A 13,073-nucleotide genomic window follows, 5' to 3' on the forward strand; every position below is an offset into this window, starting at 1 on the left:
TTAGGGGGTGTTTGGTTAAGGGTAATCTATGATTACCTTGGTTATCCACCCAAAGTTATCAAATAAAACCTTGTTTGGTTTAGTTAATCGGTGATTCCCTAGTAATGTTATATTCCCGACATGTCAGCATACATCAGCAAATCAGGGCATCTAACCCGGAATTGCAAAACCAAGAAAAATATAGGTTTTGTAGGATTCCGGGGTTATCCTAATTTCGTTTACCAAATTACCCATTCTCGCGAGCCGTCCGCGAAACCTCCGCGAGCCCGCCGTCCCTCCAAGCGAAAACCTCCGCGACCCTCCAGAGCGAAACCTAGCGAGGCCTCGTCTCCCTCGGCGGCGATTCCGTCCCGAGCAAAAATCTCTGCGAGGCCTCGTCTCCCCCGGCGATTCCGTCCCGAGCCTTCCTCTTCGTCTCGAGCGAAAACGTTCGAAGCCCTTCCTCTCCGTCCAGAGCAAAACATTCGGTGAGACATCCTCTTCGTCCCGAGCGAAACCCTAGCGGCGAGTCCGTCCCGAGCGCGCGCTTCCCCCTTCCGGCGAAACCCTAGCGGCGATTCTTGACCTCGGCCTCGTCCTCCTCCTCACGGTGAGTCTTCTTCCCGTTCCTTTGTGTGAAAAATGAAGAAGGTTGTTGTTTTTACCAACTGGGGCTTGCAAATCGTGATTTGTTGTTCATTGCTTAACATGTATGTTCTTTACAGTTCTTTACAGTTCTTCTGATGCTTGGACATCCTCTTTGCCCAGTTGATCATGTATGTTCTTTACAGTTCTTCTGATGCTAAGTGAAGTTCTTTACTTGTTCTTGCTTTTCTCCTGTTTGTGCCAAAGGAAATGCGTTATCAATTCTTTACTTGTGCTTGCTTTTCTCCTGTTTGTGCCGAAGGAAATGCTTTCTCACTTTGTTAATCTGTAGAAATTACTGTCCAAAAGCCTAGAAATTACTGTAAGAAATCTCAGATTCTACATCGTAGCACTTTATGAATTGGCCTCTTTCTGCAGTTAATCCCTTGTTCTGGCCTGCTGCTCATACACATAAAGAACCATTAGTGGGTGCACCAGCTTCGCCAAATGCTGCTTCCGAAAAACCTGTTTCTTATCCAAATGATATGCCACCACTTACTGATCTGCCTCCATCAGAACAGATGAAGTTTACAAATGAGCATCCTGCACGTGCATCTTCTTGTGAGTATTTATGTTTCAGTCCATTGTTGTTACTATTTTTGTTTTTTCTTATCATACATCATGTGCAATGGGAAGGTCTTGTTCATACATATTGAAGGATGCACTTTAGTTTTTAACAAAATTCTTGCTACAAAAGCACATCATCAGCAAATATTTCAAGTACGAAAGTGATTAAAATGAAACTGTCTATTGTTTATCTTCTCTTCTTTTTCTCCATTTGCATCATGTCAGATCCAAGAGGATGATTAGCATTGTAATGGATGCCTGTTGTGGTTTTCGAACCTCTTGAAACTGTTTTAGCGATGTCAAATGCTATGTTGTTACAACAATTTGTTCTGCTTTTTGCAGTTAATCCCTTTTCTTGGGCTACACTTCCTGCAAATAAGGAGCTAAATTTAGGTGGTGCACCAGCTCCACTAAATACTTATTCCATAAAATCAGTTTCTTCTCTAAATGAATCAATACTGCCAACTTCTATGTCTCCAGAAGAGATGAAGCTTAAAGATGAGCACCCTACAAATCCATCTTGTGAGTTGTAATACTTCACTCTTTCATTCAATTCTTGTGTGATATGTGCAAAGAAAAAATACATTGCAAAAAAATGATTATATATATGAAAGTGACAAAAATGAATTGAACTATCCTTTCATAGGATGATTGCCATGTAATGGAAGTTGTTTCTTCTCATTTCAGTGTCATTTTAGTTGTCTTGAGCATCAGATGCTACATTTTCACACACCTGATTTTGTTCTTTCCTCCTGTAGTTAATCCCTTCTCTTGGGCTGATCTTCCTACATATCAAGATCTAGCAATTGGTGGACCAGCTTCAGGAAGTACGACTCCTGAAGAACTAGTTTCTGCCCCTGCAAATGAATCAACTCTACCAGCTTCCATGCCGCCATCGGAACAGATGAAGCTTAAAGACAAGCGACCTGCAGATGCTTCTCCTTGTGAATTGTGATGCTTTACTCTGCTGTATCTATTTTGTTTACTTGTACTGCTTGCTCAATGAAAATTGAAAAGATCCGAGTACAGGCACAGGAAGAATGACTTCTCTTGAACTATGATAGGGAATACAGAGTTCTTGTAGCAGACCAGCAGGACCTTGTTGTAATAAGGTCCTTAGCATTTGAGCAGTTTGAAATAAAAGAAAAAGTTGAAGGGGAAGCTAAATCACTATCGTCGACATGATCATCATAATTATTAGATGAACTGATTAGACTACAAATTTATTAATTCTATTTATGAATTATAAATTTAGATGATAAAAACAAATTATAACGAAAACATAAATTTTATATCACAAAATGAAGCTCATCTTTCTTTTATTAAGTTATAATTTGATGTATAATTATGATTATGATTGTCCTATAATTAACAATTTAATTTTTTTTAAAAAATATTAAATTAATTTAGTTGTAAAAAATGATTATAATTGAACTAGGGGTAATATAGTAAATGTTCAAGTAAGTAATGTATTAAAACCTTCAAACAAACAAGGTTTTGTTTCATTACCTAAGATTAAACCAAACAATATTAGGTTATGTTTTATTCCCTATAACCTTGGTTATGTGATTACTTGGTAATCATATAACCAAGGTAATCATGGATGACCCTCAACCAAGGTAATCATGGATGACCCTCAACCAAGTTTGATATTCTGCGCAACTCTTTCATGTGCGTCCATAAGCGTCACGCGATCCACCATCCATCACACGATCGCGCGCCAGATTTGACCGTCCAAATGTGGAAATGCACAATGTTCTGCCCTTGACCGCCACCACTGCCACCGCCCTCGTCGCGCCATCCGACCACTACCGACCGCCGGCCTGGGCACGATCGATGCGTCGCTCGTCAACGCGTCGGTTGCATCAGATTTCGATCGGATTGTGATCGAAATCTGACGCAATTTGGTCAGAAACGCGGCCGACAGTGGCGCGTGTGCCAGTTTCCGGCTAAATCGCGACCGAAGACCGACCAAGAAAGGACCGCCGTCGCACACCGATCCTTCCTCCGTCGATCTTCGACCACGATTTGGACGGAATCCGATCGCGATTTGGCAGAAATCGACGTGTGCCACTGTTGAACACATTCCCGTCAAATTGCATCGGATTCTGATCGCAATCCGATCGGAATCCACCGCCGACCGAAGTGCCGACGAGCGACGCGTCGATCATATCCGGCCCGATGGTGGTCGGACGGCGCGGCGAGGGCGGCAGCAACGGCAATAGGTCGGCTGTATCGCTCATGGGATCACGCAGCGCAGATCGCGCAGAATATCAAATCTCTATAACCCTACAATAGAAAACTTACAACTGTGCTATATATAACCCTACAATAGATCACACATGGTACAGTTTAATAACTGAAAAAAAACGAACAGCAAAAGATTTGAAATCTGCCTGATCAATAATATATTGCTGCTCTCATAGAACTTTGTGCTTCCTCCAGCTTCGTCTCTGCAGCTTCACCACTCCCTCGGAAATACATGTATACTTGCTGCAAGCATCACAAACAAAAATCATGCACCAAAAGTGTTTCTTGATTTTTTTTTCTTCCTTTTCTTTTCTAGTATCTCTGTAAATAGACTCCAATTGAACTAGATTTTGGTTCATCACAAAGCATAGTTTAGGCTGAAACAGAGAACCGAGTAACACATAATAGGGGTTGAGGAGGATTACCTCAAGGACCCAGATGCTGGCTAATGATTCGAGGCAGAACATTCCAAAGCCAATAAAGTAGAAGATCTACAAGAAAATGGAAGAACTTATGGTTAGTTAGAACAAAAATAGCAAATATAAAGAGAAGCCAGCTTGATACGGCAATTCAACAATGAGCCGATAATTCTTTTGCAAGTCCATGGCAACTAGGGGGTTTGTTATCTTCATCAGTGAATAAGATACAGACAGCAGCATCATGATGAAGATTGATGTAGTTTTTACCAGGCAATTATCTCAACGAATATGGTTCGAAGTTCAGGTAAATGAATACTGTGAGTGCATCTTCAGAATAGTTTAGAACTGACCCCGACGATAACATGATCGCCAATGACATCGGCCGCTGCAAGGATTCCTCTGCAACAGACACACAAAGGAGGATTCCTTAGGAGTAAAATGTTAGTCCTACCAATAACATTCAGCTTCAACACATAAGAAATAGCCAAACTGACTAAATTCCTTGAGGGGATGCTCAAAGTAACAAAATTAGCTCTACCAGATGCTATTTCGATTGATGTTTACAACACATCAAAAAGTCTGAATTATCTGATTGTAGAAAAATACATATGCTAATGATATAAAAAACTAAAATGAATGTGCAATTAAACTTTTGTTATAATGAATTAGGTATGATTAAGTCATGAATCAAACATCATGCAACTCTAACAATTAGCTCTTAGTTTAAGCGGCATACAACAATAGATACAACTCTAACACCAGAGAATGCAAATTATTAAGAACCTGTTTCAACTGATTTATATAATGATCAGCCACATGGGTTTTTCGCAAAGCTAATGCTGTTTATTACGTATCCGACGCCATGCTAACTATACTTATATCACTGTTCAACTGAGTTAATATTTGTTTACAAGACCAGCACTACAATTAGAGAATGCAAGTGTAACATAAAGCATCTAAGATAACATTTCCAATTTCATTACAAGAATATGAACTAGTTCTTAGCCTCTTAAGTAATTCATATGAAAGGCATTTGAACTGGCCAGATATGTAGCAAACAGAAGATGAAAAGTAAACAAAGGAAGTTAATGGAAAGAAGCTTACGCCAAAGATTTTCCCTTAAATATAATTGGAGGAGCCATAGCTGCATAGACAACAAATGCTATATGTAGCTGCAGCAAAGATAAGTGACTTGATGTCATAAGGAATCTATATCTCGCTATTAATGAATATGCTGATAGAGAGAAAGAACCTACCAGATAAAACAAGAAAAACCATCCAAAGCTCAAAGCACTGTCAGTCCTACAAGATATATCGCAAAGTCCATGTAAGTGGTTTAAATTTTATAACAATAAAAGGATGATGCAAACTGTGTTTGGTTGGTTGCAAATGAATTATAACTGCAACAATGGTAGTAAAATAACAACAAATTCAAATTAAATTACAATAGTTTGTTTATTAGATTTACATATTTTGTCTGCAGGATAAAAATATGATTACTGTCCTTTTTAAGCTGCACTCGTATTTGTAGCTTTTAAAGCTTAAATGCACAGGCAAACCAAATGCATTTGCACGGAGGAGGGCATTGCCTTATTCACCAAGATTCGACCTTTGAGAGAGAGAGAGAGGAGGAGGAGGAGGAGGAAAAATCTTCTAGTTGAAGGTAACCAAAATAGTCCCTAGTGTTGTGCCGGAATTAAATCTGACAAAAGCACAATTTACAATATAGAATTCTTTGTAGAAGATGGGAAAACATGAGCATGACATGTAACATTTTTAATTCATGTAATTCATAGATAGACAATCGATGCTCAATTAATAAGACTCAAGAAGCAACATATGAAAAGAATAGTACCTCATTGCACGATAAAGAGGTCTATACCATAAGAAATAAGCTCCAGGAACACCGGAAATTAAGTAAATGATGGCAAGGAACCAGATCATCACGCCTAGCCACAAAGCAAGCAAAATCAGCTTCATCATGGTTAAATAAAATCACTTTTGAAAAAAAATTTAAAAAAAAGTTATACATCCAACAACATTAAATACCATTAGCACCTTCACCCCCAATCCAAGCTGCTGTAACTGCTATAAAATTCCAAAAGAGGCATGCAACCAACCCTTCAAAATTCCAAATTGGAAAACTTAATACTTAAACAATTAAATCCATAAAAAGAAGAAAAAGCAAGCAAAAGGAAGTAATGGGGTGATTTCATCTGTAGCTGAATCCATAAATGTCATTTGTTGTAAAAGTAAAAAAATTGGATGCAGTTACCAGCACCAGTTACACCTCATTAGTCATTACTAAGAAGAATGGATTATCTGAGGTGTATAATAAGTCAAGCATGCCCCACTAAGAAACTCTCCACTTTATTTAGATTTTTTCCAAGACATACCTAGCAATGATGCAAATGCAACATACTGCAATCGCTGCACGTGGATAGGTATCTCACTAGCAATATCATGATGTATAATAGGAAAAAATGGTGGCCAGTTCTTTTCCTCTACCACAATACCAGCTGGGAATAAAAAAAAAAAAAGAGGCATTAGCTTTAACCACTAATAATGAGGTTGTTAGATAAATGAGAATATAATAACATTAGAGTGTTGAAAAATAGAAAACCAGGTTCCAGGAAGATCTTACCGCGAGCTGCTGCCTCTTCTCTGCGTTTAAGTTCCTATGAAATAAAGTTGAATTAGATGGATATAAAGATACAGCAAAAAGATTGTTATTGAAGAAAGCAACAGTTGCCAACACTAAGTCTATGGGTCCTCCCTAACATAGCCATGTAACCAGTAAGTTATAAAATTCATTTAAAATAGGCACAAATAAAAACAAATGACAAAATAAATTACCACACGGCACAAATGACAATAAGACGCAACAAAGACAGATGATCACTTAACATGGGGTTTCAACCTAATTATGAGTCTTGCATGTCAGCATTTAGATCCTAAACATACCTTTTCCCTCTTATTTAGTTGTTCTTCCTTGATTTTAAGTTCCTTCTCCTTTTTCTTCAGATCCTATATGAAAACACAGTTATGAAAGCATAGCAAAAGCATACGCTAAGAAAACATGCAAAGATACAACAGACCACCACAGATTATGACATCAAGAAGTTGAATCTAGAACAAATGTTACTTTCTGCAACTCTACATATCAATGACAAAATGACTTTTTCATGCATCAACTACATATTTGAAACGCACAGAAGCACCTTTGAGCTCTTAACATAATAAGTTTTTGTCCTTGTCAAATGAACTATGTTTACTGGTTCACAAGGACTCAGTTTACTTATTTGTATGTCTATTTCATTAACAATACAGTACCCTGAAATTTGCACTTACATTCAATGTATCTAGAGGAATGCCAATGGTGGCCCCATAGTCATCGTAGAAACCAGCAGGTTTTGAAGGTAGCGGCGAAAGCTTGGAATTTGGCACAGGAGGAATACTTGATGGATTCTGCAGTCAGAATGGATATTGGATGAACAAAATAATAAGACTGATCCCAGTAAAAATCCTTTCAGTTGGATGGATGACTTTGCATGTCCCTTAAAACAATAATTGAGCATAGGATGTCATACAAGATAAAATAGTTTTGAACAGAAAGTACTTATATTTATTTACTCTTTGGTTCAAGCAATTCTTTCTAGATTCTAGTTTATGAGACTAGACTATTGATGTATAGAAGTTAAATACCAGACTGACAGTAATCCTTAGTGGGGGACAATCCAAGTGGTATTTAAGCTTTTATTGCTGTATTTTTTAGTGGGACATATCAACTAGAAAAACATCACTAAAAACTGTTATTACCTCTCCTAGCTACAAAGATTAAGACTACACTTAATAACCATTGTTTAATTTCACAGCGTATACAAGAAACCATTGCCTTCCAGAACGAACATCATAACTAGATTGCAAAGTTTGGAAGGCAACACTCATCTGTGTAGACGTTTAATAGATGCTGAAGTACTTCTCATGTGATTCAATGTTTCCTCTATTCACCAAATAAGTTAACCGGAGAATCGTAGGGCATTCCATATAGAGACGAACTGAATAATGGAGGAGTGGCTCACCGCGAAGGGGTTGACGTCCTCTTCCTCTTCGAAAGGGTTGCTATCGTAGCACCTCGCCATGAGCTCGATCGCTGGAGACGGACGAAAGAAAAAGTTTTTAAAAACAAAAACGAGGGAGGGAAGAAGGAAGCAGTTGCGTTAGACTTTAAAGGCTTTCCTCTTGATTTGGTTGTTTTTCCAATCGCCGTGTGGACTAGGCAGTAATAAAAAAAACGAACTGATACATACGCAAACCGTTCATTAAAAAAAGATCAATCAATCGATCATGTAAATAAATCCGAAAATAACAGCTCCATGCTCGGCACCTCAAGACCTTAGATCAGAAGTTACTATTGGAATCCATATAATGAGACTAAAAGAAAGATGGAGTACAAAATAGTGATAAATTAAGATCACCACCAGAACAAACATCTATTTTACCTTCCTCAGTACTCCACCCTACAGTAACAGTGCAGTGCCCTCATGCCACTGCAAGAAAGATAAAGATGAATGTAGTTAGGCCGATTCTTTCTTTAACAACTAAGAATCAAACAATATAGTGGGCATCGAACTGAACTACATGGCTCGCTAAGAGAAGGTCCTTGTTTGTATATGGCAGACCAAAAAGAAAGACAATGTCACAGATAAGACGGCATGGCATGACAAATGTATAGAAGGAACGATTTACAGAATTGCTTCACTAATCATGATACGAGCACGAGGGAATTTTGACACCCACTGCTTCGAACAAAAACAAAAAAAAAAAAAAATCTAGGGTCCTGCTTTGTCTTTTTTCTTCTTTTCCTTCTTCTTTTGAATCGTATCACCGGGTGCCTGCTCTTCTTCAACGTGTTTTTTCTTCTTTTCCTTTTTGCTTGGCTTCTCTTCGGGTTGTGGATGGTGCACTAACTCAGCTTCCTGCTTTGCATCCTTCTTTTTCTTCTTTTTAACTTGCTCTTCCGCTTCGTCTCTGGAAGTTGGATCGCTAATCTTTTTCTTCTTCTTTTTAACCTGCTCTTCTGCTTCGTCTCTGGAAATTGGCAAGTCAGTGTTCTCTGCCTTGGTCAACTTCTTCCTTTTCTTCTTTCTCTTCTCTCCCTCATCCTTGGCCTGGTCTGGAAGAGCCTCATCTGCTGATTTCTCAGTGGGAGTTGGCTCTGTTTCCTCGCGCTTCCTCTTCTTTGGAAGTGCTGCTTCCTGATCACTAGCAGGCTTCGTTGGCGTAGGGTCGGTTGCTTGACTGAGGACAAGATCAGCTGAGGAATTGTACGTCTACATTGATAAAAAAAACACACAGATACGAAAATCCTCAAAATTTCCCACAAAAAAACATCAAGAAGGCCATTCTATATACTTTCATGTAGTATGAAAGAGATACATTGATGAATGTGAAAGTAGCAAAGTCATCCATACCTTTGCTGGAGTGATCAAGGCCCCTGCACCCTTCTTTCGATCTTTATCATAGAATTCAATCTTGGGCTTCCCTTTGGTTGAGCCAGCAGAATGACCCAACTCTCTGCCCTCAAGGACCCTAAGGCGTGCTTCAAGCTATTCAATAATTTTAGAAATGTCAATGTATGCTCCATGTGTATGTACGAGGAATGAAATCCTTTATAATTTTTACCTTAGCCCGATTCTCCAATCCCATACTGTTGTCTTGACCATCACCAAGAGCATCATACCGAATAGCCAAAGCGGTCTTGGCAGCAAGAGAACGAGATATTTTCCCTTTGATTTTTGGAGCTGCCTGACCAACTAATGATGCATGGAAAATAAGGCCATACTTTGGTGTAGCATGTTTTGTCTTTAAAGCTCTAAACAATGCCTGCATGTCACCAAACAACCACTATTAACCAGGTCGACACGAAAAGGGAAATTCAAAGAAGGTAGAAATAACCAACTTAAAGTTATAAGTAATTCCTCTACAAAGACAGTGGAGACAATCATGCATTTAAGGATCAACCCCTGCAAAATTGAATGGAAATGATAGCTGTAACAATCAAATGCAGATCAACAAAATGGTCATTAAGTTACCAATGATACTACCCTCTATTGTGCATGCAAAAGTAGGGAAGAATGCATATGCCACGAAGAAACTGTGTGACCATGAGACAAATATTTCAGCGTTCCCTTTATTTATTGTTCATTTTCACTAAAAGCCCAAAACTCCCAAAGGAAAACTTGAAACATATGACCCATTCCAAGATAGGCAGGACTATTGGGAGAATCATGTACGATGTCTTTGCCTCAAAGGAGTAAAATTTAGTTCTCTGCCTTGATAATTAGACATCCAAGTCTAGGAAGAGAAACCACATTAAAGGTTCTCCTGAGTTTAAGGATTTATAGAGCTTCACAACTTGCATCTGAGAATAATCACTATAGAATCATTGCTACTGTAAACAATTAAACTACACATGGAACAATCCAGCAACAATAGATAAATATTACAGATACCTCAAAGAATTGGGAGATATCAAAAGGTAGCAACTTATCATCTCCTACCAAATAAAACCAAACTCAAGAATAACAGAAGAAAACAAGATTATTGCCACCAAAAATTATTCTGAAAGCAACCATTTGTGAAGTCACATAAAAGCATAAATGAGAAATCAGTATTCTAATCCAACCTAGAATAATTGGAACCATACTTTTGCTAAATAAGTGTTTTTAAATACTTCATCCATCAAGAATAACACCAGACTCGCACTATTTATCATAGTTTCTCTCACATCTATGATTACACAAAGGCAAGCATTTTTGAAAGTGAGATAAGAAAAAATAGTAGGCACACCTTTTCAGCACCAAGAATCTGCACTGTGCTTCCAGGTTGCTTTGCTAGATTCAGTAAACTACCTCCATGAGCAATAAGGCGTGCTCCAACCAGCTCCCCAACGAGAGCAGTCAAATTAGGTGCAATTGTGTTCATTCTACTTTTCAGGTAGTCATACAGCTGAGCTCTATACTCTGAAAGAGCTAGCACCTGATCACAGAGTTCCTTAATGTTAACCAAGTCTAAATCACTAACTTCAGTTCCCATGGATATCACTGCTGCTTCTTTCAGCTCTGTTTCAATCTCATCGGACAGTATCTGTCAACATGAACACAAAAATTATTTGCAGTGGAAACAACACAATTTCCTTCAGCAATTGTGCTAGAAAGCTCATGTTTTACCTCAGAAAAATCAAGAGAAACAGCGTTTGTACGGTTGCCCATCAGCTTAACTACTTTTGCATACTGAATATTGTCTTGTACAATTTTAGCAAGCTCTGGAAAATGCCATCCATACCATTCCCGAACTCTCATGGCATAGGTATTGAGCTCTTTGTCTAAATCATCCAATAAACCAATAGCTTGAATTATCATTGTATCGACCTAAACAGATATCAAAATAAAATTTCTTATAATCACAAGATTTTGAAAAGTTCAGTTTACAAGAGGTGGATCAAATTATACATGCACAAAATTCAGTATTTCTTTATAATATGAGTTTCAGTAAAGTTAGACCCACCAAGAAAATCAAGAATGTAAAACAAATGAGATATTAAAAACAGAGGTGTGTTTTACACGAATCCATTCCTCATAGGTGATGTTAGTGTATTCAGCATTGAAATATTTGCTAGGAATTGATGTAGAAAAGCAATTGCAGAACATACCCAGACCACTTTAAATCATAAGCTACAAAGTAGTAGGAGTAACCTTATCGGGGCTGAATTTTAGCTTGTATCTGGATAAGCTGTGGGACAATCCTAAGCTCATTGGAGCTAAATCTTGTACAGCTAACCCAGAAATGAGTTCCGTCAGCTGGTTCCTGAGCCCCCTCATCAGCTCCATCACAGCATTGTTGTGAAGACAATCAATTTTCTACAGATCATAGAATGCAAAACTCAGATTGTATAACTAGTATCCCAAACATGATTAAGCACTATTAGCTAACCAATTTATCCTTTATTGCATTGCCAAGTTTTGAATCAGCCACAGCCAAGGTTTCACCATCACAATGAGCACGTAAAAACTTCCTCAGGCCCTTGCTGGGCTTGCTATCAATCAATAAGGTTGCAGCAGATAATGCATCCGAAGTGTTCTCAAATTTATTAAAAGCTTGCAGCTTCACAATCTGGCAAAATGAAGGGAAATTATTTTAAAAATTCATTATGGCAACAGAAAAGGAACTGAATAACAAACACAATCCGGCCATTTGAACTAAAGTGAAACAGAAATTAGTTTCCCAGGTGAAACCATTCGTTCCATAATGGGCATTTCCAACAAAGTAGGAAAGGACCTAATCAGTGGTAACATTTACAATCAGGGAGAAAAAGCAATATATCGAGTGACCTTTCTAGCTGACTCTGCACTTGTGAACTCCTTCCATAAATCCTGAAATAGCAGATGGAAAATGGTAAACCATGATTTAAGATAAAGCGTGAATGCCAACACATTCTCCTATACCAAATCTGCAACGACAATTAGGAACACCAACCCCACGCCCATCCATACCTCAACCTTGTCGAGCTTTCCTTCATCCAAAACCTTGAACAGGGCAAACCCCGCAGGGGTTTCAAACAACACTAACATCGAAGCAGCACCAACCTGCATCGCCAAATTAAAAAGATCACTACAAACGAGAAAACAAGGAAGTAGAAGAACAAGTACAAAGGGACCCATATGCTACATGAAATCTTAGCGAAACAGAACATCTCCAAGAGACCAAAAGGTTCAGATTCCACGATTACGAAACAAAAATCATTAGGTCATAGGACACCAAAAGAAAAGCGGAAGATCATCGAGAAGAGTGGAAACGGCGACGAATCGCAATCGAGTAGAGAGGGGCAAGGGAGGAATCCATGCCGGCGAGGAAAGAAAGGCAATGGCTTCCGTACCTTTTCCGACGTCGTCGGCTTCCGAGGGCGCACCTGGGACACTGGAGGCGGCGAGGATCGCTGGGGGAAGAGAACGGTAGCAGAGGTTTTTGAAGGGCTCTTGCGGAGGATGAGAAGGGATCTGACCGTTGCTTGATGAGTTAGAGAAATCGTGATCGTAGGATAAACGTCTTCTATTTCCCACCAGAAACGAATATTAGGAAGAAAAAAAATGATAAATTTTTTCAATGATACTTTTTCATTATTCTTGATAGAAAAAAAAACTAACGGAAATA

At 38.7% G+C, this 13,073-nt stretch overlaps 3 protein-coding genes across 5 annotated transcripts; 1 reads left to right on the plus strand and 2 right to left on the minus strand.

Annotated features, from left to right (window-relative positions):
• The first annotated feature begins 241 nt into the window (after positions 1–241).
• Positions 242–2,344, plus strand: LOC141826563 (uncharacterized). 3 transcript variants are annotated; one of them, XM_074713821.1, is made up of 5 exons: positions 242–589; positions 705–755; positions 1,003–1,185; positions 1,534–1,713; positions 1,950–2,344. In XM_074713821.1, exons 3-5 carry the CDS (start codon positions 1,110–1,112, stop codon positions 2,144–2,146), a joined length of 453 nt encoding a protein of 150 aa, XP_074569922.1. In that variant the 5' UTR covers positions 242–589; positions 705–755; positions 1,003–1,109; the 3' UTR covers positions 2,147–2,344. The 3 variants fall into 3 exon arrangements, with proteins under 3 accessions (XP_074569922.1, XP_074569921.1, XP_074569923.1); XM_074713820.1 differs by having other exon boundaries at positions 715–755; XM_074713822.1 differs by lacking the exon at positions 705–755.
• A 1,247-nt stretch (positions 2,345–3,591) lies between these two features.
• LOC141827194 (secretory carrier-associated membrane protein 3-like) lies at positions 3,592–8,002 on the minus strand. Its single transcript, XM_074714434.1, has 12 exons — positions 7,943–8,002; positions 7,212–7,328; positions 6,825–6,887; positions 6,505–6,538; positions 6,257–6,379; positions 5,910–5,981; positions 5,716–5,809; positions 5,117–5,162; positions 4,965–5,032; positions 4,211–4,259; positions 3,867–3,932; positions 3,592–3,684 (listed from the first exon to the last, which is right to left on the minus strand). The coding sequence occupies exons 1-12, from the start codon at positions 8,000–8,002 to the stop codon at positions 3,592–3,594; spliced, it is 885 nt and encodes a 294-aa protein (XP_074570535.1).
• Positions 8,003–8,490: 488 nt separating this feature from the next.
• LOC141826870 (putative nucleolar protein 5-2) lies at positions 8,491–12,845 on the minus strand. Its single transcript, XM_074714184.1, has 10 exons — positions 12,799–12,845; positions 12,416–12,508; positions 12,254–12,295; positions 11,856–12,035; positions 11,618–11,782; positions 11,093–11,293; positions 10,713–11,009; positions 9,546–9,746; positions 9,335–9,469; positions 8,491–9,193 (listed from the first exon to the last, which is right to left on the minus strand). The coding sequence occupies exons 2-10, from the start codon at positions 12,491–12,493 to the stop codon at positions 8,693–8,695; spliced, it is 1,800 nt and encodes a 599-aa protein (XP_074570285.1). The 5' UTR covers positions 12,494–12,508; positions 12,799–12,845; the 3' UTR covers positions 8,491–8,692.
• Positions 12,846–13,073: the final 228 nt, after the last annotated feature.

The sequence above is a fragment of the Curcuma longa genome, chromosome 4, assembly GCF_044706935.1.
Source record: "Curcuma longa cultivar G26 ecotype Majalengka, Jawa Barat chromosome 4, ITB_CL_G26_1.1, whole genome shotgun sequence".
Classification (NCBI taxonomy): domain Eukaryota; kingdom Viridiplantae; phylum Streptophyta; class Magnoliopsida; order Zingiberales; family Zingiberaceae; genus Curcuma; species Curcuma longa.